The 24844-nt window shown below is 45.5% G+C and overlaps 1 protein-coding gene across 2 annotated transcripts in view; it reads left to right on the top strand.

Annotated features, from left to right (window-relative positions):
* Nucleotides 1-24844, top strand: part of Vdac1 (voltage dependent anion channel 1) — a 35362-nt gene that overhangs the window by 5808 nt on the left and 4710 nt on the right. Inside the window, exons 2-7 of one of the 2 annotated variants that reach the window (XM_069993742.1) lie at nt 8689-8757; nt 10128-10177; nt 11980-12132; nt 12217-12269; nt 21024-21251; nt 24572-24722. In XM_069993742.1, the coding sequence (XP_069849843.1) occupies nt 8691-8757; nt 10128-10177; nt 11980-12132; nt 12217-12269; nt 21024-21251; nt 24572-24722 (702 nt within the window). In that variant the 5' untranslated portion in view covers nt 8689-8690. Of the gene's footprint in view, nt 1-8685; nt 8758-10127; nt 10178-11979; nt 12133-12216; nt 12270-21023; nt 21252-24571; nt 24723-24844 lie in introns of both variants that reach the window. The other variant, XM_069993741.1, reaches the window with a different exon arrangement.

Here is a 24844-nt window from a genome sequence, read left to right as displayed (position 1 = left end):
TCAAACCCAGGGCCTCATGCATGCAAGGCAAGCACTCTACTACTGAGCCACATTCCGAGCCCCTAGTCTCATTTTAATAGATGAACAAAGTGAGACCTTATCAGTATAAGTGGTGTGCCCAAGGTCACAGCCAGGGAGAGATTTTGTTTTGTTTTGCTCAATCATGGGCTTGAACTCCGGGCCTGGGTGCTCTGAGCTATTGTGCTCAAGGCTAGTGCTTTACCACTTTGAGCCACAGCACCACTTCTGGGTTTCTGGTATTAATTGGAGATAAGAGTCTCATGGATTTTCCTGCTGGGGCTGGGTTTGAACCATAATCCTAAGATCTCTACTTTTTTTTTTTTTTTTGTCGGTCATGGGGCTTGAACTTTGGGCCTGGGCGCTGTCCCTCAGCTCTTCAGCTCAAGGTGAGCGCTCTACCACTTGAGCTACAGCGCCACTTCCAGTTTTCTAGTGGTTTATTGGAGATAGGAGTCTCACGGTCTTTCCTGCCCCAGCTGGCTTTGAACCGAGATCCTCAGATCTCAGCCTCCTGAGTAGCTAGGATTACACGTGTGAGCCACCAGTGCCCGGCTTCAGAGTTCTACTTTCTGAGTAGCTAGGATTACAGGTGTGAGCCACAGGTGCCCAGTTTAAGAAGAGTTTAGTGAAGGGATTATTTGCAAAGATGGGAGCAGAGTATAGAGAGGCTACCCAGGCTGGCCTCTCTCACAGGCTTATGACCCTTCTGTATAGTCACTATCTTTTCTTTTTTTGGGGGGGGTCTGATCGTGGGCCTGAACTCTGGGCCTGGGCACTGTCACTCAGGTCTTCAGCTCAAGGCTAGCGCTCTACCACTTGAGCCACAGCTCCACTTCCGGCTTTTTTCTTTTTGCTTATGTGGTACTATCTTTTCTTTTGTTTCTTTTTCTTTCTCTCTTTCTCTCTCTTTCTCCCTTTTTCTCTTTCTTTCTTTTTCTTATTTTTTTGGTCTGAGACCAAGATTTGAATGCTTTTGGCTCATAGGCTAGTACTCAGTCACCTGAACCATGCCTTCATTTTTTCCTTATTTCCATGCCTTCCTTTATTCCTTTTTTTTTTTTTTTTTTTGTCAGTTGTGGGGCTTGAACTCTGGGCCTGAACACTGTCCCTCAGCTCTTCAGCTCAAGGCTAGTGCTCTACCACCTGAGCCACAGTGCCCCTTCTGGTTCTCTGGTGGCTAATTGGAGGTAAGAGTCTTAACAGATGTTCCTGCTGGGGCTGGCTTTGAACTGTGATCCTCAGATTTCAGCCTCCTGAGTAGCTAGGAGTATGTGTGTGAGCCACTGATGCCCAGCTTCCTTCTTATCACAAAGCTGGGGCTGTCACTTGAGACACAGATCCTTTTCTGTCTTTTTTTGTTGTGGTGGTAGGTGTTTGTTTTTGTTTTTTTTGTTGGGTAATTTTAGTTTTAGTTTTGTTTTTATTTTGGGTCCAGTCGTGGGGCCTGAACTTTGGGCCTGGGCGCTGTCCCTCAGCTCTTCAGCTCAAGGCTAGCGCTCTACCACTTGAGCCACAGCGCCACTTCCGGCTTTTTTCTTTTTGCTTATGTGGTGCTGAGGAATCGAACCCAGGGCCTCATGCATGCAAGGCAAGCACTCTACCACTGAGCCACCTTCCCAGCCCCGATGTTGGATAATTTTAGATAAGAGACTCACAGACTTTTCTGTCAGGGCTGGTTCAAACTGAGATCTTCAAATCTCAGCCTCCTGAATATCTGGGGTACAGGTGTGAGCCCCCAGTGCTCCGTTGTGTCACTGTCGTGTGGTCACCTAGATAGGCTGGGAAATGCCCTGGCAGGTGGGTGCTTGTAGCTCTGCTCCCCATTTGCCTTTGGAGGCAGTGTCTCACCCTCTTTGGGTCTTGTCTGTGCCATGTTGTTACAGTGGTTATTGGTTCTTAGAGGGTACCAAGGCTTCTCTTTCTGGATCCTTCCAAGAGAGCCTCTGCAGAGAAAAGGGGCCACACCAGGATGCTATGGACAGGAAGAGAGCCTGCTTTGCTAAGGGCTGGGAGACGGGGAAGGAGGAGAAAAAGAGGAAGAGGAGGGAGAGGAGGAATCAGGCTCACTGAAGTGGGGAACTCTCCCATATTCCTAGCTTCTGGACAGGGTGACTAAGCCTGAGAGTGAAATGCACCCTCATAGGTTTTGGGTGATAATCCCGCCAGTTCCCAGCTCTGTTTGAATCTCTTTCTGGAAAGCTACCTTGTAGCTTTTCCTTCTGGCAGTCCTACTTTGCAACAACTGTTGCAATGAGGTTTTAACATTTCCTGTTCTTAGAAAAAGTATCAGTGTACACAATGTAAACAATCAGTGAGAACAAAAACTAAAGTCTTGTTTGAACCCCTCAATTATCTTGCCTCTGCAGAAGTAACTCCAAGGCCAAGTTTAGAGGGCTGAGATCTTTCCATGCTCTTCCCCACCTGGTCACACATTTATAAGGAGATAGTGTGTGTAAAAAGGTCTTCCTTGAATCACATGGGTTTAGAAATTTTCTTTTTTTTTTCTTCTTTTTTTTGGGGGGGGGTCTGGTCGTGGGGCCTGAACTCCGGGCCTGGGCACTGTCCCACAGCTCTTCAGCTCAAGGCTAGCGCTCTACCACTTGAGTCACAGCGCCACTTCCGGCTTTTTTCTTTTTGCTTATGTGGTGCTGAGGAATCGAACCCAGGGCCTCAGGCATGCAAGGCAAGCACTCTACCACTGAGCCAACTTCCCAGCCCCAGGATTAGAAATTTTCTGTGACTTGCTTTGTGTGTGTGTGTGCCAGTACTCAGGATTGAACTCAGGGCCTGAGCCCTGCCTCTTAATTTTATCACTCAAGGCTAGCACTCTACCACTTAAGCCAACTCCACTTCTGGCTTTTTGCTGGTTACCTGGAGATAAGAGTGGACTTTCCTGCCTGGTCTGGCAGATCGTATCCTCTCTGAGTAGCCATGATTACAACCATGAGTTGCTAGGGTCTGGCATGTGACTTGATTTTCAGTCAACTGTATTATAGGTAGCTTTCTGTGCTACCACATGAAATTTACCTCCTTCTTCCCCCCTTCCCCCCATGGAACTTGAACTCAGGGGGGACTGGGCACCTTCCTGAGCTGCTTTTGCTCAAGGCTAGCATTCTACTACTTGAGCCACACCACCACTTCTGGCCTTTTCTGTGTATGTGGTATTGAGGAATTGAACCCAGGGCTTCATGCATGCTAGGCCAGCACTCTACTGCTAAGCCACATTCCTAGCCCCAGTACCTTAAGTTTTGTTCATTCCTTTCCCCACTGATGAGCAGTTAGATCAGTTTTGGATTTTGTGTTGCAGGTGACTCTGGGGATGAAGTCCTATCTATGTGTCTTTGGGTTCCTTGGGTCCTGGTATGGGGTAGGTTCCTAGGAGGGAAACTGCCACTAGGGTGAATGAATGAATGCAGGGTTAGTTCTCTAGCAGTTGCCTTCCAGAGCAGTGTGTGTGTTGTACCCACACTTGCTCTACACAGCAATGAGTTTTCCACAGCTTTTCAGCCTTTTTTGTTTTTTGTTTTTTTGTGCTAGTCCTGGGCCTGAACTTGAACTCAAGGCGTGGATGCTGTTCCTGAGCTTTTTTTTTTTTTTTTTCTCAAGGCTAGAGCTCTACCAATTGAGCCACAGTTCCACTGCTGGTCTTTTGCTGGATCTTAATTTTTGGGAGTAGCTGAGATTGCAGGGTTGAGCCACTGGCACCTGGCCCAGCTATACCTCCTTTACGTTTCTTTTTTTTTTTTTTTTTTTTTTTGCCAATCTGTTGATGGAGCTTCCCAAATACAGATGTAGCATTACTCTTTATGCCAGTGCTTGGCTTCCTCAAGGTGGTGGTAGGCAGGGGGTGGCGGTGTGCTAGTTCTGAATCTGTCCTTGTCCCCACTCAGCATTGCTGTTGCTTTGTACGGTGAATTCCTACTTCCTGGCTATATTGTCAATTTCTTTGCCTCTACTGTCACATACTAAAAATTTCTTTTCCCAATAAGTTTTTACTTATTCTTTCCTCCCTAGCTATCCCTCCTTCCTGCTTCCTTTCTCCTCTCTCCCTCTCTCCCCCCCTCCCCATAGATAGACAGACAGACAGATAGCTATATAGACAGTGTGTGGCAATATGGATTGAACTCTATGAGTTCAAGAGACCTTCCAGTTTCAGCTTCCTGAGTAGCTGGAACTAAAGGTGAGTACCACCAAACTTGGCTTACAATAATACTATGCTGCTCATTTGAACATTCATTCACTCAATGTTTATTTATATTGGATACCTATCATGTACCAGGCCTTAGTATCTTTTTTCTTTTTTTTTTTTTGGTTGGTCATGGGGCTTGAACTCCAGGTCTGGGCTCTGTACCTCAGCTCTTCAGCTCAAGGTGAGCACTCTACCACTTGAGCCACAGCGCCACTTCTGGTTTTCTAGTGGTTTATTGGAGATTACTCTCACAGACTTTCCTGCCCAGGCTGGCTTTGAATTGCAATCCTCAGACCTCAGCCTCCTGAGTAGCGAGGATTACAGGCGTGAGCTACCAGCCCCTGGCCCCTTAGTATCTTTATATACATAGAGTGTGTGTGTGTGTGTGTGTGTGTGTGTGTGTGTGTGTGTGTGTGTGTGTGTGTGTGTGCGCGCGCATGTGTGTGTGTACTGGGGCTTGAACTCAGGGTCAGGACACTCTCCCTTAGAAGGATGGTACTTTTCCACTTGTGCCATACCTCCACTTCTGCAAGTCTCAGACTTTTCTACCCTGGCTGGCTTGGAACCTTAGGTCTCAGCCTTCTGAGTAGCTGGAATTACAGGCATGAGTTAACAGGCTTCTACACACATAGCTTTCTTCACATTTTGAATAGACTTATTCATGACAGGCTCTTGAGGGGCTTTGAGTTCAGGGGTGTGGTGGTGGGGTAGGTGTAGTGGGGTAGGGGCACAATGAGCGGAGCAGCTGTCACTGCCTTGTAGCTGATGAGTCAGGGAAGATGTGACACAACTATCTACCCCCCCCCCCCAGCCCCCAGCCAGGATGGAGGTTATATAAATGTGTTGTGCAGACTGTACTGGGGTGATACACAATCCCTTCCCTTTGAGCTTCCAGTATTGCTAGATTTACATTCTTAAACTGGGGTGGAGCTTGCGTAATTTGTTCCAAGGTCAGCCAGGGAAGGGTTAGTTAGATAGACTGGCAGACTGTGGACAAGGACCAGGGTATGGCTTGCTGACCCTTATCAAGGTCATCAGTGACCAAGTCCTGCTCTACAGCCTTTACTACGGCAGAGAGCTATAGTCCTGTCTTCCCAGGCTGCTTTCTGCCTTCTGTCTATGCAGGGCAGGCTGCCTGGCTTATGTCAGGCTGTCCTGCTTTATGCTCAATCCTCAGGGCGTGGGGTGGGTGGATGCTCGGGAGGCATCTGTGCCTGAGCCACTGAGCAGTGTAGCGGAAGCCATGAGTGATTGGTGGATGGAGGGGCTGGGGGAGGGGATCAGAGTTCAGCTTCTGAGGGTGGAACTTGTCTCTGTTAGATAAGGAAACAGATGCTGGGATCGCTTTCCTCTGGCCCTGGCCTGAGGAAACATACTGCAGATTGTCCTTTCTCCTGCAGAATCCTGAGAATTGTGTGAAGTGCCAATCTTGTGGGTACTGTTGGTGGTGGTTGTAAGGAGACTACAAGCTCAGAGTTGATGGCTCTATATCTGTAATCCTCAGGAGGCTGAGATCTGAGGATCATAATTTGAAGCCAGTCCAAGCAGGGAAGTCTGAGACTCTGTCAACCTTGAGCAGAAAAAGCCAAAGTATAGCTTAATCCTTAATCCTGTTGGATAAGTGCTGCAGAGAATGGGGATAGCCCCTACCAAGAGCCCAAGGGGAAACCACAAGCTCTTGGTGACTGGATCCTTGGCTGAAGGCCAGCAATGTAATGGTCTGTATGTGGGTGTTGCCTCAGGCCCAGAAGAAGTTAGACTCCCTTCCTGTACAGTTTTCCTGTATGCTGCTGCACTGGGGAGTGCACCTGCCGAGGCCTGGAACTGAAGAGGTTCTGTTTCCTTCTCGGTGTTTAAGGGGAATGGAGAGGGTGTGACACACATGTGAGGAAGCTAGCATCCAAATGGTTAACATAAAGGCTGGAACTGAAGACTGTGTTTTAATGAACTGGCAAGTTCTGGTGCTAAATTAATGAAGTGGGGTAGGCCTTCAAGGAAGGAAGCCCACTGCCACAGAAAGCCTGGCCTTGTGTGAAATCTGCCATCCTAACCCCCTTGTCTGTCCTTGGCTATAATCTCCTTAGTGGCCTGGGCTGCTGTTTGCTGTAGCAGGAATGTTCTTTGACAGGTGGCTTTGTATATTGGGTCTTGGGGATTAGTGATGACAGTGCCTTTAGGGAATATTAAATGATGCCCTAGCCAGGTGCTGGTGGCTCATGCCTGTAATCCTAGCTACTCAGGAGGCTGAGATCTGAGGATCATGGTTCAAAGCAGGAAGGTCTATGAGACTCTTCTCTCCAATTAACTACCCAAAAGGCAGAAGTGGAGCTATGGCTCATGTGGTAGAGCATCAGCCTTGAGTGAAAAAGCCAGTAGTAGCGTGCATGCATGCGCATGCGCACACCCACACCCACACACCCACACGTGTGTGCACACACACCCACACCCCCCTTTTTCCCAAGGAAGATTTCTAGTCTAGAAGTGAAGGCTTCTGTATCCAGTGGTAGGTCCTCTAGTCTTTTTGGTGGGGCCACAGAATAGGGATGAGGAAAAACTTCTGAGCTTTGGGGACTCTTACTGAACTCAGGGTTGCTGCCAGTGGCTTGTTCCTTCTTTGCCCCAGGCATAGGGACAGCACTGTAGAGAAGTGTTTTGTCCACAAATGACTTCCTAATCCTAGAAGGGATGGAGAATGTTCTGGGCCATCTGCCATGATGTTCTGCAAGTCTGCTGGGCTGTGTTACCTCAGCTTTCAGTCCTGAGTTGTTTGGTGTTTATTTCAAGGCCCCTGGTTTCCTGGTCTGAACCTGGGGTACTTGTGCCTGCATGGGTTAGTTTGGGAGGAAAGATCAAGGGGGAGGACAGGAATTCCCAGATCTGACTGAGCCCACGGGGGAGCCCTATGTTGGATCTTCTCAGTTTCCTCTCATGCTCTTAACCCTATAATATGGGCTGACCCGGCCATGGTTCCGGCCTGCTCCTGTGCAAGAAATAGCAGCAGCAACAAAAATAGAACAGAGTAAACAGCTCACTGCTCTCCTCTGCTACATAGGTGAGCAAGGCGTCTGCAACAGGGCCTGGAGCAAGAGCTTACAGTGGTTTGGTTTTGCATCCTACCCCAGGTTTCTGCAGTATCTGAATGGAAGGTGATCAACAAGGCAACCTTCAGTTGTGGGGTTGTTTCCTGGGATCACTTGAACCCTTTCTCAGGGGGCTCCCACTCTCCAGGAACATGTGTCCATTTGTGTCAATGTTTATATGACTAACTTTATATAGAGTTCTATATAGAGTTTTGTTGTATGTCTGTCTGTCTGTATTTTATTTTTGTTAGTTGTAGGGCTTGAACTTGGGGCCTGGTGGCTGTCCTTGATCTCTTTTGCTTAAGGCGAGTACTCTGTCACTTTGAGCCTTGACTCCACTTCCCATTTTCTGGTAGTTAATTGGAGATAAGAATTTCATGGGGGCTGGGAAGGTGGCTCAGTGGTAGAGTGCTTGCCTTGCATGCATGAGGCCCTGGGTTCGATTCCTCAGCACCACATAAGCAAAAAGAAAAAAGCCGGAAGTGGCGCTGTGGCTCAAGTGGTAGAGTGCTAGCCTTGAGCTGAAGAGCTGAGGGACAGCACCCAGGAGTTCAAGCCCCACGACTGCCCCCCCCCCCCAAAAAAAAAAAAAAGTCTCGTGAACTTTCCTGCCCAGGCTGGCTTCAAACCACAATCCACAATCCTAAGATCTCAGCCTCCTGAGTAGCTAGAATTACAGGCGTGAGTCACTGGTACTCATCATGTATTAATTATTTATGCTGGTCCTGGGGTTGAACTCAGAGCCCGGGTGCTGTCTCAGCCCCACAAGTAGCCAGGATTATAGTTGTGAGCCGTTGGGCCTGGCTTAATTTTATTTTTAGTAATATGTAGATAATTTTTTTCCAGTTGCCTGACTAGAATTTACTGTATGCTCTATGAGGAATATAGTACTCTAAAAGTGAGTTTCTCAAAGTACAAAAGTAATGAAAAGTTGGATTCCTTCTGGCTCATAGTAGGTTCAAGAACTTATTTCTTTTCAGTACATTTTATGTCCTAGCAGCCGACATTTTGTAAGATGATCTGTTTTATTGGCAAGTGTCCTGCAGTTCAGTAAAAAAAATAGCTGGCTCATGGGAATGTGTCTTTGACAGTTAATTCATTCAGCAAATATTTACTGACGTTTACTATATCCTGGGCCTGTGTTAAGGCCTGGAGATGCCCGGGAAGAGAGGTCAAAGGTCAGGCTGATCTGTCAACAAAAACTCCAGCTCTACTCCCCTGTCCCCCTCAACCAGACAGCTGTGTTTCTCTGCCCGTAACCTGGGAACTTAGGGTTCTTGGAATTCTCAGTGGATAATTTTTATTGGTTGTTAATTGTATCTAATAAACATTATTGATGGTAAACTAATTTTCATAATTACCAGCGCCTTTATTCTGGTGGTTCTTTTATTGCAGCAGAAATGGCTGTGCCTCCCACGTATGCCGATCTTGGCAAATCCGCCCGGGATGTCTTCACCAAGGGCTACGGTAAGAGTCAAGAGAAGCCAGGGCCCTTCCACACACAAATGGGTCTGGCATGCTTACATTTTTTCCTGCGGTAGATTTGGGAGATCAGATCAGTGCTTGAGAACTTCCATGTTGGGGAAACAGGATCAGCTTCTTGGGCAGCTGGTTGTGTCGCCAGTAGGTGGCGGCTGGCACATTGCTGTGGGTAAAGTGCACATTCTCGTTTTTTCTCTCTCTCTCTCTTGCAAGTGTTCAGCAGCTTTGTGGCTGCTGCTGCCTGCCATGGAGCTTGGCTTCTATATTTAGCCTCCTGTGCCCACGAGGCCTGATGACTCTGTCTGCCAGCTGCTAGGCACCATCTCTCCAGCCCTGCTAGGAGCAACAGGCAGGGGCCAGGTGGACTCCTAGTTATCTGTCTGTTGCTATTTCATGGCAGGCACGGTGTACCCCCAGTTCTTACCATAGAGGGCTTTATTTTATTGAAATGTATGTTCATATTTAATTAATGAATTAACTTTATTTATTTACCCCAGTATTGGGGCTTGAACTCAGGGCCAGAGTACTATCCCTTAGCTTTTCATTCAAGACTGGTGCTCTACCACTTGAGCCACAGCACAACTTCCTGTTTTCTGGTGATTAATTGGATATAAGAGTTTCAGGGGCTTTCCTACCTAGGCTGGCTTTGAACTAGGAGCCTCAAAATCTCAGCCTTGGGAATGTGGCTTAGTGGTAGAGTGCTTGCCTAGCATGTTTGAAGCCCTGGGTTTGATTCCTCAGTACCACATACACAGAAAAAGTCAGAAGTGGCACTGTGGTTCAGGTGGTGGTAGAGTGCTAGCTTTGAGTCATAGAGGCTCAGGGAAAGTGCCCAGGCCCTGAGCTCAAACCCCATGATTGGCAGAAGGAAAGAAGGGGAAAGGAAAGGAAAGGAAGGAAGGAAAAGAAAGAAGAAAGATCATGTCAGGCACTGCTGACTCATTGTAATCCTAGCTACTCAGGAGGCTGAGATCTGAGGATCATGATTCAAAGCCAGCCCCGGCAAGGAAAGTCTGTGAGACTCTTATCTCCAATTAACCACCAGAAAACTGGAAGTGGCACTGTGGCTCAAGTGGTAGAGTGCTTGTCTTCAGCTGAAGAGCTCAGGGATAGCACCCAGACCCATAGTGTAAAGCCCCATGACTGACAAAAAGAAAAAGAAAAAAAGAAAGGAAATAAAAAAAGAAATATCTCAGCCTCCTGAGTAGCTAGGGTTATAGGCATGAGTCCGCCAGTCCCTAGCTTCAAAGGCTTCATTTTAGGAAGTGTTTCCAAACAGCCATGAGGGAGCCAGAGATGCTGTTCTTGGCTTCAGTTATTTAACCCACTTAAAAGTTGTTTTCTTCTTTCTTTAGGATTTGGTTTAATAAAACTTGACTTGAAAACAAAGTCTGAGAATGGATTGGTAAGTTGTTCAACTGTCCTGGAACATGGTATTTGTCATCCATCATCAGATACCTGGCCAGTCAGGTACCTCTTTTGGATTGTGACAGTTTGTGGTTGTTACTTCAGTACTTCTCTATATTGGACACTCTGAAAACCAAGCTGGGAGACCTTGCTTCAGTAGTTATTAATATGCTCAGGAAAATGAGGGTGGCCTCAGTTGTACTTTCCCCTCCCCTCCCCTCTGTCCCCCTCCTCTCCCCTTCCCTTTTCTCTTTTTTGGTGCTGGGGAATCAAACCCAGGTCCCTGTATATAGGGTACTAGGCAAGTACTCTTCCACTGACCTATACCCTAGTCCAATCCTAATTGCTTCTAATTTTAAAATGGACTCATGTTATTCAAAACAAAAACATCATCTTTGGCCAGCTGTCAGTGTCATATGTCTATAATCCTAGTTACAAAGGAGGCTGAGATCTGTAGATATAGATCAAGCTTTGAAGCCAGCACCAGCAGACACTTCCACAAGACTCTTAACTCCAATTACCTATCAAAAAACCAGAACTGAGCAAGGCATAGGTGACTCATGCCTGTAATCCTAGCAACTAAGGAGGCTGAGATTTGAGGATCATGGTTCAGGCATGATGATCTGAGGATCATCAGCCCAGGCAGGCAAATCTGTGTGACTCATCTCCAAAACTGGAAGTAGTGCTCAAGTGGTAGAGGGCTAGCCTTGAGCTGAAGAGCTGAGGGACAGTGCCCAGGCCTAGAGTTCAAGCCCCACGACCCCACCAAAAAAACCCAAAAAGGGCTGGGAAGGTGGCTCAGTGGTAGAGCGCTTGCCTTGCATGCCTGAGGCCCTGGGTTCGATTCCTCAGCACCACATAAGCAAAAAGAAAAAAGCTGGAAGTGGTGCTGTGGCTCAAGTGGTAGAGTGCTAGCCTTGAGCTGAAGAGCTGAGGGACAGCGCCCAGGCCGAGTTCAGGCCCCACGACTGGACTCCCCCCCCCCAAAAAAAAAAAAAAAACAACCAAAAAAAAATCCAAAACCAGAACTGGAGGCATGGCTCAAGTGATAGTGTACTAGTTACAAGTGAGAGGCCCCGAGTTTAAGCCCAGGATTATCACAAACAAAACAATCTTAGTAGAGCTTTTTAGAGTCTATCTGTAGCAGCTGCCAAAAGGGAAGAATTTAGAGGTAGAATTACTGTTCCATCAGCTTTAGTTCAAGTCTTTTTCTCTGTCCAAGTCTGAAGAAGGATGGAAGAGAGGTGCCTTAGTGTATAGACTCCAGAGCTCCAGGAGAAGAAGGAAGCTTTCTCTTAACACCTTCCCCCCAAAAAACCCTCCCTCCAAGATTCTTTACCCCCTTTCACATTTTCAAAATCTAAGTGAACTACTATAGAAGTAGCACTTTGTGTGTGTGTGTGTGTGTGTGTGTGTGTGTGTGTGTGTGTGTGTGTGTGTGTGTGTGTATGTGTATGTGTATGTATGTGTATGCGTGGGTGCTGGGGCTTGAACTCAAGGCCTGGACACTATCCCTTAGCGTTTTATTCCGAAGGCTGGTGCTCTACCATTTGAGTCACAGCTCTACTCCCAGTGTTTGGGTAGTTAATTGGAGTCAAGAGTTTCACAGACTTTCTTGCCCAGGCTGGCTTCAAACCACAGATCCTCAGATGTGAGTAGCTGGGATTATAGGGGTGAGCCACTGGCATCCAGCCAGAAGTAGCTTTTGTCTGCACATGCTTAGGCACTCACCTAAAGGCCAGGAGTGGTAGGTAGCCAGGCTGCTGAGCTGCAGGCTGTGACTCTCCCTCTCCTTTGAAGGAATTTACAAGCTCAGGCTCAGCCAACACCGAGACCACCAAAGTGAATGGCAGCCTGGAAACCAAGTACAGGTGGACTGAGTATGGCCTGACGTTTACTGAGAAGTGGAACACTGACAACACACTAGGTACCGAGATTACCGTGGAGGATCAGGTAAGGCTGCCCACGGGAGGACACGGGTACTAGTCACATGTGCTTGCCGCACTAAACCTACTGGCTACTTTCTTTTCTGTTTAGCTTGCACGAGGACTGAAGCTGACCTTCGATTCATCCTTCTCACCAAACACTGGGTAAGAGTCTCATCTGTTTTCCATGAGGACATTCTATGATGCTGCGGATTCTGGAAACCTTTGGTGACAAAGGGTTATGGTTTTGCTTCACCCCCGCCCAACCCCTGCCCCCAGGACACATAAACATTCAATCTTTAATAAACAGTGTGGCAACAAGCACTGTTTAATTTAGGAAAGTTATTCATGCAACAGCTAGTGGGGTTTTGTTTTTTGTTTTGGTGCTGGTCCTGGGTCTTGAACTCAGGGTTTGGGTGCTGTCCCTATGCTCTTCTTTGCTCCAGATTAGTGCTCCATCACTTGAAAGACAGCTCCCTTTGCAGCATTTTGCTGGTTAATTGGGAATAAGAGTCTCAGGCTGGTTTCGAACTGCAGCCCTCAGATCTCAGTCTCCTGGAAGCTCGGATTCCTGGCCGGAACCACTAGTACCCAACCAGTCATGTTTTCTAAAAGAGTCCACATTGTCTTTGTGGCCCTGGCTGCTGGTGTCAGGATTTCACTAGTGATGCTGCATTTCATGTGAGCGGAGCTGCTGGTGAGGTACATGGTCAAGGCTGAAGGGCAGCAGGTGACACTTGGAAACAGACTAGTTGGTGGCCACTGTTAGCCCATTCTGTAGGTGTGGAGAGGCCTTCTCCCCACTTCCTGCATGTGGACACAGAGACCTTATGTTCTTTGTTTTTGGGTCTGGTTGTGAGGCCTGAACTGTGGGCCTGGGCACTGTCCCTCAGCTCTTCAGCTCAAGGCTAGCGCTCTACCACTTGAGCCACAGCGCCACTTCCGGCTTTTTTCTTTTTGCTTATGTGGTGCTGAGGAATCGAACTCAGGGCCTCATGCCTGTAAGGTGAGCACTCTACCACTGAGCCACCTTCCCAGCCCCAGAAACCTTATGTTCTTAACCATTAGCTGGCTTCTCTGAGGCTTTCTGATCCTTTGTCCCAGGCCCTCTGGCCACAGATTAGGCTTGTTTATTGCATCAGGAAGCAAAACAGTGTTTTTTTTGGTCTATTTAGCTCTGGGGTGTTTTAATGAAATTCTCTTTGTCTTTCTGGTGCGTGGGCTTGAACTCAGGGATTGGGTGCTATCCCTGAGCTTTTTTGCTCTATCACTTGAGCCACCACTCTACTTCTGATTTTTTGTTGGTTAATTGGAGATAAATGTCTCATGCACTTTCCTGCCTGGGCTGGCTTCAAATTGGGATCTTCAGATCTTAGCCTTCCGAGTAGCTAGTGTTATAGGTGGTTTTTTGTTTTTGTTTTTGTTAAGGGGGGGGTGGTGGTACTGGGATTTGAATAAGAGCCTTGTGATTGCTAGGCAAATACTCTCCCATTTTAGCCTTGTCCCACTCCCCAGCCCTGACCCAGACAGTTTTGAAGAACGGCTAGTTGTTTTGCAGAATGTCCTTCAGTTTGGATTAGTCTGATGTTTCTTCATGATTAAATTCAGTTTATGCATTGTTGGCAATTTGTAGAAGTATTGTGTTCTCAGGGCTTGCTATCAGAGAGACTGCGTCAACATTGCCGCTATTGACCTTGATCATTTGGATAAACTGATGTCTACAGGTCTCTTTGTAAAGATACTACTATTTTTGTATTTAATAGATACCTAAGGGAGATACTTTCTATTTTTCTTTTTCTTTTGGTGCAGTCCTAAGGTTTGAATTCAGGGTCTAGGTGCTGTCCCTGACCTTTTTTTTTTCTTTTTAAAAAAAATTTCCTCAAGGCTAGCACTCTACCACTTGAGCCCCAGCTCCACTTCTGGAGTTTTTGGTTCTTAATTGGTGCTCAGAGCCTGCCCAGGCTGGCTTTGAACTGTGATTTTCAGATCTCAGCCTCCTATGTAGCTAGGATTACAGGTGTGAGCCACCAGTGACACCTAGGGAGATACTTTAAGATAGCAAATATTCTATTTCTCATCATGCTTTGGTTCACAAATAGAAACTTGAGCTTGGTAATTTTGGCTTGCAACAGGTTTGGCAAACTGATGTTCTTTCTTGTCTGTCTGTCTTTCTTTACCCTCCCTCCCTCCCTCCCTCCCTCCCTCCCTCCCTCCCTTCCTTCCTTTCTTGCCAGGCCTGGATGCTGTCCTCTAACTTTTGTGTTCAAGGCTAGCCCTCTATCACTTGAGCCACAGCTCCACTTCTGACTTTCTGGTGTCTATTTGGAGATAAGAGTCTCACGGAGTTTCCTGCCCAGGCAGTATCTAAGATTTACAGGCATAAGCCATCAGCACTGGGCTTTCGGTTATTTATTTAAGCCCTTATTTATATTAGTATTTATTCATGTACATTAATTTTATTCTTTTTTTTTTTTTTTTTGTCGGTCGTGGGGCTTGAACTCTGGGCTTGGGCGTTGTCCCTCAGCTCTTCAGCTCAAGGCGAGCGCTCTACCACTTGAGCTACAGCGCCACTTCCGGTTTTCTGGTGGTTTATTGGAGATAGGAGTCTCACGGTCTTTCTTGCCCGGGCTGGCTTTGAACCGCGATCCTCAGATCTCAGCCTCCTGAGTAGCTAGGATTACAGGCGTGAGCCACCAGCGCCCGGCTCATTAATTTTATTCTTTGTGTTATAACATATCATTTATTTTGTGGCTCATATTTGCCCCAGATTTGGCCATTGGGGGGCTCCTACAGATGGAAATGTAGTGTGCATTTAAATCTCTGTCTTTCTTTTTTTTGTTTGTTGGTGATGAGGCTTGAACTCTGGGCCTGGGTGTTATCCCTCAGCTCTTCAGCTCAATGCAAGCACTCTACCACTTGAGCCACAGAGCCGCTTCTGGTTTTCTGATTGTTTATTGGAGATAAGAGTCTCACAGAGTTTTCTGTCCAGGCTGGCTTTGAACCGTGATCCTCAGATCTCAGCCTCCCGAGTAGCTAGGATTACAGACATGAGCCACTAGCATCTGGCTTAAATCTGTGTGTGTGTGTGTGTGTGTGTGTGTGTGTGTGTGTGTGTGTGTGTGTGTGTGTGTGTGTGTGTGTGTGTGTGTGTGTGTGTGTGTGTGTGTATGTTTTGGGGCTTGAAGTAAGGGTCTGTGCTCTTTTTTTTTTTTTTTTTGCTCAGGGTTGGTGCTATACCACTTGAGTCATACCTTAAACCTCATGTTTTTGCTGGCTAGTTGGAGATAAAAGTTTCAAAGACTTGACTGTCCAGGATTAGCTTTGAACCTGGATCCTCAGATCTTAGCTACCTAAATAGCTAGGATTTTAGGCATGAACCCTCCAGTGCCTGTCTTTTCTTTTTGAGCTCATCTGTGTTTTTGCTTTTAAAATATGTATCAGGTTCACTTGAGCTTGCTCTTCCTTGGTCCGGCTAATCAGCTGTTTCCCCCAAAAGACCATTGGAGAAGGGTGTTAAGAAGATGAAAGTTATGGGTGCTAGGTATTTTATTTGAAGAAAGCTTTGTTGGCTCTTGATGGAAATTGGAAATGAACGCTGGCTTTCTAGTGCTGCCAGGAAGAGCACCTGGCTCCTGAAATACCACATCTGGGTAGTACTGCAGACATCATTTAGGGGACCAGTACCCACCCTGAATGCCTGCTGCTTGTTAATCACAGATCAGAGTCATGCCTCCCTTGGGTGCTTGTCAAATTAGCACCATTGCTTAAATAGCTTAAATAGCAACAACAACAACCACAACCCTAGTGATATTTGAGAAAGCAAAGACTCCAGGGCTGTGATGCACTCTGATAGGAAGAGTGGAAACTTGGGGGGAAGCTTCAGCCACGGCCCAACCCCTATACTTGGGGAGCCTGAGTCACTGGCAGGATCCCTGGAGACACTGGAGGTATTGTGCAAACTGGCTCAGAACAAACCACTGGTCAGTCTCTGCCACAATTATCACACTTTGTGGTTGGCAAGAGCTTCTGATCTAGGCATTGTAAGATATCTGATTTCTGCATTTGTGGTTTCTTTTCTCTCTTACCAGCTCTTTCAGTCCAGCTCTGTCCATATCCAATTAGGTACCTCAATCAGTCTTCTTCTACCAAAGAGTAGGCATACAAAGATAAGATCTGGAAACTTTTTTTTCCTTTAAGAAAAATTCTCTCTGCATGCATGCATTCATGTGTACATAATACATATATGCATTAGAATACAAAAAGGGTTTTGTTGTGACATTTGCGTATCTGTATATGCTGTACTTGGACCAAATTTCATCTATATTACCATGTCTTTTTTTTTTTTTGGTCAGTCATGGGGCTTGAACTCAGGGCCTGTAGGCTGGCCCTGAGCTCTTTTGTTCAAGGTTGGTGCTCTATCACTTTGAGCCACAGCTCTGTTTTCTGGTAACTCATTGGAGATAAGATTCTCATGGACTGCCTAGGCTGGCTTTGAACCTCAATCCGCAGATCTTGCTACCAGCATATGGCTTATATTACTATTTCTTTTTTTGGGGGGGGGTCTGGTCGTGGGCACTTGTCCCTCAGCTCTTCAGCTCAAGGCTAGTGCTCTATCACTTGAGCCACAGCGCCACTTCCGGCTTTTTTTTTTTTTTTTTTTGGGTCCAGTCGTGGGGTCTGAACTCTGGGCCTGGGTGCTGTCCCTCAGCTCTTCAGCTCAAGGCTAGCGTTCTACCACTTGAGCCACAGTGCCACTTCTGGCTTTTTTTTTCTTTTTGCTTATGTGGTGCTGAGGAATCGAACCCAGGGCCTCGAGCATGCAAGGCAAGTGCTCTACCACTGAGCCACCTTCCCAGCCCCAGATATATATTCTTTTTTTTTTGGGGGGGGGTCCAGTTGTGGGGCATGAACTCTGGGCCTGGGCGCTGTCCCTGAGCTCTTCAGCTCAAGGCTAGCACTCTACCACTTGAGCCACAGTGCCACTTTTGGTTTTTTTCTTTTTGCTTATGTGGTGCTGAGGAATCAAACCCAGGGCCTCATGCGTGCAAGGCAAGTGCTCTACCACTGAGCCACCTTCCTAGCCCACCCGGCTTTTTTTTTTTCTGCTTATGTGGTGCTGAGGAATCGAACCCAGGGCCTCATGCATGCAAGGCAAGCGCTCTACCACTGAGCTACCTTCCCAGCCCCTATATTACTATTTCTTCATTACTTTTTTCCTCTTTTTAACAATTTTTAGTGAATATAATTTGCTATTATAGTATATATATATTCACAGTATATAATATATAATACATATTATGTCCTTATATAATGCATATTATATTCATATTATATGTGTAGCATATTACATTTGTATTATGTACATAGTATATATCAAATTCATATTACACATAAATATCCTTTGATTATAGTTATTCCCATTAACCTCCCTTTTTCTCTTCCCTCATCCTTTTTGGATCTCCCTCAGCAGTCTCAAATTTTTTTTTTGTTCGGTCATGGGCCTGAACTCGGCCTTGATGCTGTCCCTCAGCTCTTCAGCTCAAGGCTAGCGCCCTACCTCTTGAGCCACAGCGCCACTTCTGGCTTTTTTTCTCTGCTTATGTGCTGAGGAATCGAACCCAGGGCCTCATGCGTGCAAGGTAGAGCCACCTTCCCAGCCTGCAGTTTTGCTTTTATAATCATCTCATTATCATCATCATTATCAACAATATTACTGTTATTATTTCTAGGTCTAGATTCTGCATATGAGTGAAGACATGTGATATTTGTCTTTCTGAGCCTAGTTTATCTAGCACAACATGATGATCTTCATTTCCATCCACTTTCCTGCAAAAAAATAATAATTTCATTCCTTATTGCTGAATAATCCTCCTTGGTATATATCTTTTCTCATTCACTTTATCTGTTCGTCAGTTGTTGTCACTTAGCCTGATTCATATCCTGGCTAGTGTGAATAATGCTGCAGTAATCATGGATATGCAGGTGTATTTATTCTATGCAGACTTAGATTCCTTCAGATATATACCCATGATAGGAGAGTCAGATGGTAGATGTATTTTTAGTTTTGTGATGAGCCTCCATACTGATTTCCATAGTGTCTGCACTAGTTCACATTCCCATCTATAGTATAATGGTTCTTCTTCCTTCCCTCCCACATCCTTGCTGGTTTTCTTGATGATAGCCATTCTGATTGGGGTGAGATGAGATCTCAGTGTTTTGATTGGCTGGAATTTGTCTTATTGAGAGATAGTTTATTTGTTGTTGTTTTCTTCTCTCTTCAAAGCCTGCCTGGATGTACAGAAGCATATTGAACAGAATTCAGGTCCCAAAATGTTTGTCATTCAAGAAAGGTGTTAGTTTTCATTTGATTTTTTTCTTAATCGGTAGCGGGGCTTGATCTCTGGGCCTGGGCGCTGTCCCTCAGCTCTTCAGCTCAAGGCTAGTGCTCTACCACTTGAGCTATGGCTCCACTTCTGGTTTTCAGGTAGTTAATTGGAGATAAGAGTCTCACGGACTTTCCTGCCTGGGCTGGCTTTGAACCATGGTCCTCAGATCTCATCCTCCTGGGAAGCTAGGATTACAGGCATGAGCCACTGGTGCCCGGCCTTATTTTCATTTGAAACCTCTAAAATTCTTGTCTCACTGAGAACATAGCTTATTTAAACTTCAGTTTCTTTTCTTTTTTTAAATATGGAGACTCTCAAGCAGAGGAGTTCATACAAAGTATACTGTCCCAGTCATGTTCCCATCTCTCCACTCTAATGACCACTCACCAAAGGATAGTCATAATTGTACTCCATCCTCATATAAAAAAAATAAAAAAAGAACTAACAGGTAGCATGTAGTTTCATATATTTTGTTACATACTTTTGTTTTTTTTGGGGGGTGCTTGTCCTGGGACTTGAACTCAGGACCTGGGCACTGTCCTTGAGCTTTCTTTTCTTTTTTTTCTTTTTGGCTCAAGGCTGGTGTTCTACTACTTGAGCCATATCTGCCTTTTTATTGGCTAATTGGAGATGAGTGTGTCATGGGATTTCTTGCCTGGGCTGACTTTAAACTGTGATTTTCAGATCTCAGCCTCTTGAGTAGCTAGAATTACAAGCATGAGTCACCAGCACCCAGCTTTTGTTATATTTCTTGTGGTAAGATTCCTTTTCATTATTACGGTAATTAAAATTAATAATTGCCAGGTGTGGTGGTCCAGGACTCTGGACACTGAGACAAGAGAATCCTGAGTTCAGGCCTAACTGGGCTACCTAGTGAGACCTTGTATTGAAGAAAATTAAATTAATAATAACTCTTTAATATTGTGATATTTTTACTCTGTTCAAATGCACATTCTTTCTTTCATGATTTTTCCAGAATCAAAAATTGTGGAAAACTGGGAAATTTGATTTATCCCACTCCTCAGTCCTGAATTTTTTAGATTGTCTTTTTTCCCCCCTTGTCATTTATTTGTTGATACAAGATCACTGTCCTGTAGAGTTTTTTTTTTTTTTTTGTGGGGGGGGTGGTTGGGTCTGGTCGTGGGGCCTCAACTCTGGGCCTGGGTGCTGTCCCTCCGCTCTTCAGCTCAAGGCTAGTGCTCTACCACTTGAGCCACAGTGCCACTTCCGGCTTTTTTTTCCTGCTTATGTGTTGCTGAGGAATCGAACCCAGGGCCTCATGCATGCAATGCAAGCGCTCTACCCACTGAGCCACCCTCCCAGCCCCTGTCCTGTAGTTATAAACTGGATTTTACTGTTTGTATCTCCATGGTAATATTTAATGTGTTCCTCCACCCCCCCTCCTAATCATTATCTGTGAAGAGAATTTTTTTTTTTTTTTTTTGCCGGTCATGGGGCCTGAACTTTGGGCCTGGGCACTGTCCCTCAGCTCTTCAGCTCAAAGCTAGTGTTCTACCACTGGAGCCACAGCACCTTTTCCGTTTTTTTCTGCTTATGTGGTGCTGAGGAATCGAACCCAGGGCCTCATGCATGCGAGGCAAGCACTCTACCACTGAGCCAGCTTCCTAGCCCCGACAATATTCTTTTACAGAGATGAGGGACTAAGGTAGTGCTGTAAACTTCTGGTTGAGTTGTACATGTGAGGCTATTCATTACAAAATGGTGATTATCCTTTCATAATCCCTTTATTATTGCTGCAATATTCCAATAAAGAGAAAATCTGTATCAACTGTTTAGTTATTGTGAGGTATAGTTAGTATAGGATAGAATAAAATGTTTGATTCCTTTATTTATTTTTGTTTGGTTGAGGCAGTTATAGGGACTTGAACTCAGGGCCTCATGTCTTGCTTAGTTGTTTCCAAGCTCAAGGCTGGTGCTCTACCACTTTGGACTGTACCTCTGCTTCTCACTTTTTTTTGTCATCATGGGGCTTGAACTCTGGGCCTGGGTGCTGTCCCTCAGCTCTTCAGCTCAAGGCTAGCTCTCTACCACTTGAGCCACAGTGCCACTTCCGGTTTTCTGATGGCTTATTGGACTTAGTCTCACAAACTTTCCTGCCTGAGCTGGCTTTGAAAACCACGATCCTCAGATCTCAGCCTCCTGACGCCTGGCTGCTTCCTACTTTTTGGTGGCTGATTGAACTTTCCTGTCCAGGTTGTTTTTGAACTACAATCTTTAGATCTCAGCCTCTTGAGTAGCTAGGGAAAGGAGACTTTACTTAGCCTTATTTTCCAGGCCTTTCTGCCTATGCCCCTTCATTGTGATGTTGGCTTCCTTCAGGCTAGATTATTTTGGTCAAGAGAGACTGCATTCTATTTGGGAGAGCTAGGCCCTGCTCTGATTTGCCCTGTCTAAACCCTCCTTACTCCCATTCAAACTGGGATCCTAAACCAACAAATCCAAATTTCTTGGTATAATTGATTGTATCAAGGTGAATTAGCTTCGGATTCTAATATACTTCCTTTTCTTTCAGGAAAAAAAATGCTAAAATCAAGACAGGGTACAAACGTGAGCACATCAATCTGGGCTGCGACGTGGACTTTGACATCGCTGGGCCTTCGATCCGGGGTGCTCTGGTGCTGGGTTATGAGGGCTGGCTGGCAGGCTACCAGATGAATTTTGAAACTGCAAAGTCCCGAGTGACCCAGAGCAACTTTGCTGTTGGCTACAAGACGGATGAATTCCAGCTTCACACTAATGTGTAAGTGGCTGAGTGTGGGGTTTGAGTGTATGTGTGTGAAAGGGGAGCCATTTTTCACTGTCACTATCATTATTATTATTATTTTTTTTGTCGGTTGTGGGGCTTGAACTCTGGGCCTGGGCGTTGTCCCTCAGCTCTTCAGCTCAAGGCGAGCGCTCTACCACTTGAGCTACAGCACCACTTCCGGTTTTCTGGTGGTTTATTGGAGATAGGAATCTCATGTTCTCTCCTGCCCGGGCTGGCTTTGAACCGCGATCCTCAGCTCTTAGCCTCCTGAGTAGCTAGGATTACAGGCGTGAGCCACCAGCGCCCGGCAACTATCATTATTATTATTATTTTGTTTCAGTACTAAGGCTTGACTTCAGGACCCGGACACTATTCAATCCCTTAGCTTTTTGCTCAGGGCTGGCACCCTACCACTTGAGCTACAACTCCACTTGGTATTTCCTTTATGGATTGGCTTTGAACCATGATCCTCAGATCTCAGCCTCCTGAGTAGCTAGGGTTACAAGCATAAGCCACTGGTGCCCAGCTTTATTTATCCTAAACTCAATTATTAATTATTGTAATGTGAATTTGTTGGCATTCAATGAACCAAATGGCTTTTGAGCATTTTTGTTTTTCCTACCTACCAACCTACCCATACTGGCTGTCTTTGGTTCTTTTGTTCTGGGAAGCACACATACCACCCTGGTGTGTACACAGGATGACTGGGTAGTGACAGCAGAGGCATGAGGTATGAGTCCAGAGGTATGAGTCCATTGCTGCAGTTTTCTGGGGGCAAGATGGAGGTGGGTAGATATATTTCTCTGCCTGGCATAATGCTGTGCTTGATGAAATAGATTTGTGGTAGACAGATGAGATGATTATTAGTGTAGTGTAAAGGGTTTTCTCAGCACCATGGGACATTTAATAGTTTAGCAACTGCCAGACTGTATAGTGAAGAAAAGAGAAGGTGGCAGGTTAGAGGTTAGAGACAGCCCCTGTCATCAGTCTTGAGTTTGAAGGACAGTGATGATTTTTAGGCTGAGGAAAATGAACATTTCAAGTATAAAAATAGCTAGGTTCCTGTGGCTCACGCTTATAGTCCTAGTTTACTCAGGAGGCTGAGATCTGTGGATTGCAGTTCAAAGCCTGCCCAGGCAGGATAGTCTGTGAAACTCTTATCTCTAATTAACTACAAAAAAGCCAGAAGTAGAACTGTGGCTCAAGTGGTAGAGCGCTAGCCTTGAGGGAAAAACCTTAGAGACAGTGCCAAGGCTCTGAGTTCAAGCAAGCCCCAGGATTGGTACAAAAAAAAAAAAAAATCTGGTTTTTATTTCTTGAGCAAATTAACCTGTGGCAATTATGGTTTCAACTTTACTGAGTTTTATTCTTCCCACTAGAGGTCACTAAATATGCGACTTAAACTTAGCCCAGCAAGGCGTTAGTTTGTGAACTATTTCTTTCATTAATAACAGTTTAAAAATTATTTTTTATTAAGCAGTTGTTTCAATTCCACGACTCAGGTTACGAGTACAATGTATTTTAGTCAATATCACTCCTTCCACAGTTCTTCCTGATCATTCTCCATCCCATCTATATTCTCCAGTTACACAGTTCGTTTTACATCATGTACATTGAATAGAATGACTACATTTGCTTATCTTTCATCCTTCCATTTGTGTACCCCACCCTATCCCAGAATGTGTTTTAGCTTCCTGCTATTCATTTCATTAAACAGTAAGTTAATTGTTCAGAGGAATTACACTATTGGTCTCGTCTCCTAAATATAACATCCTTTAGTAAATTTGTTTGTGCATCTATGCATATGATTTTGTATATGTTATCATGTATGTTTATTTGTTTAATTTTTATTTTTGTCCATCATGGGGCTCACACTCTGGGCCTGGCCGCTGTCCCTCAGCTCTTCAGCTCAAGGCTAGTGCTCTACCACTTGAGCCACAGCACCACTTCCAGTTTTCTGATAAGCTCATGGACTTTCCTGCCCAGGCTGGCTTTGAACTGTGATCCTCAGATCTCAGCCTCCTGAGAAGCTAAGATTACAGGCATGAGCCACTGGCACCCAGCTTGTATTTTATATCTAACTTCCACATGTGAGAGAAAACATACACTGTGCAAATGACAGTGTGGTGGTGGGAAGAAGGGTAAGGGGATTGATCAGACTTCTGTGGGTAGAAGACCACAAAGTTGATTTCTGTGTGTGTGTGTGTGTGTGTGTGTGTGTGTGTGTGTGTGTGTGCAAATGACAGTGTGGTGGTGGGAAGAAGGGTAAGGGGATTGATCAGACTTCTGTGGGTAGAAGACCACAAAGTTGATTTCTCTGTGTGTGTGTGTGTGTGTGTGTGTGTGTGTGTGTGTGTGTGTGTGTGTGTGTGTGTGTGTGTGTGTGTGTGTGTGTGTGTGTGTGTGTGTGTGTGTGTGTGTGTGTGTGTGTGTGTGTGTGTGTGTAATGTAGCTTGATCAGGGATCTCCTTCAGGGAATGGTTTTTATTTTATTTTTGTTGATCAGGGCCTGGGTACTGTTCCTGAGCTTTTTTACTCAAAGCTAGCCCTCTACCACTTTGAGCCACAGCTCCACTTCTGGTTTTCTGGTGGCTAATTAGAGATAAGAGTCTTAGGGACTTTCCTGCCCAGGCTGGCTTTAAACTGCAGTTCTGAGATCTCAACCTCCCAAGTGTCTGGATTAGAGGAGTGAGCCCAGCCTGAGTAATGGTTTTAAAAGCTGGCTCAAGTAGTAGAATGTTAGCCTTGAGCAAAAAATCACGTAGGGCATAGATGTTCTTCCTTAGCTTTTTCAGTCAAAGTGGCAGGCACAGCTCTAATTCCAGCTTTTAAAATTTTTATTTATTTATTTATTTATTTATTTATTTATTTTGGGGGGTAATTGGAAATAAGAGTCCAACAGACTTCCCTGCCTGGCTGGCTTTGATCTCAGCTTCTTGAGTAGCTAGGATTATAGGCATGAACACCAGTGCCAAGCTTGGCTGCTTCTATTTTCTAGAGCATTGGAAAGCAAACTTCAGGTTCTGTGCAGCATGAGTGGTTGTTTTGTTCCCAGTGATGCTCAAGCAAGCAATTACCTTCTGATCCTTTGCAACTCTTCTTTATCTCTGTCTTGTTCTCATCAGGCCTCGCGTACTTTAGCACCTGCTTTGTGCAGTTTGGCAAGCTTCTGGTGATCTCAGTGTCAAGGGTTAAGCTTATTTTATTTCTGGCATCTCTGCCATTGGGTTGACTTATTCAGCCTTTGCCTGGTCTCTGTCCCATTTCCCTGGGCAGTTGGGTATTCATTCAACTGTTCTGTGTTTGTTTTTCAGGAATGATGGGACAGAGTTTGGTGGCTCCATTTACCAGAAGGTGAACAAGAAGTTGGAGACTGCTGTCAATCTTGCCTGGACAGCAGGGAATAGTAACACTCGCTTTGGAATAGCAGCCAAGTATCAGATCGACCCTGATGCCTGCTTCTCGGTGGGTGCCTATGGGTGCATGCATCTCACAGGATTGCTAGAGTCCAGTGCTTCTGCTCAAGAGATTGAAGAGTTCCAAACAAGACTGGATGTTAACAGTAATAGTACTTACTGTGGATTCAG

Source organism: Dipodomys merriami, unplaced genomic scaffold (genome assembly GCF_024711535.1).
Source record: "Dipodomys merriami isolate MVZ:Mamm:240054 unplaced genomic scaffold, mDipMer1.0.p SCAF_44, whole genome shotgun sequence".
In the NCBI taxonomy this organism is placed as follows: Eukaryota; Metazoa; Chordata; class Mammalia; order Rodentia; family Heteromyidae; genus Dipodomys; species Dipodomys merriami.
This window is presented reverse-complemented; position numbering and strand designations above follow the sequence as displayed.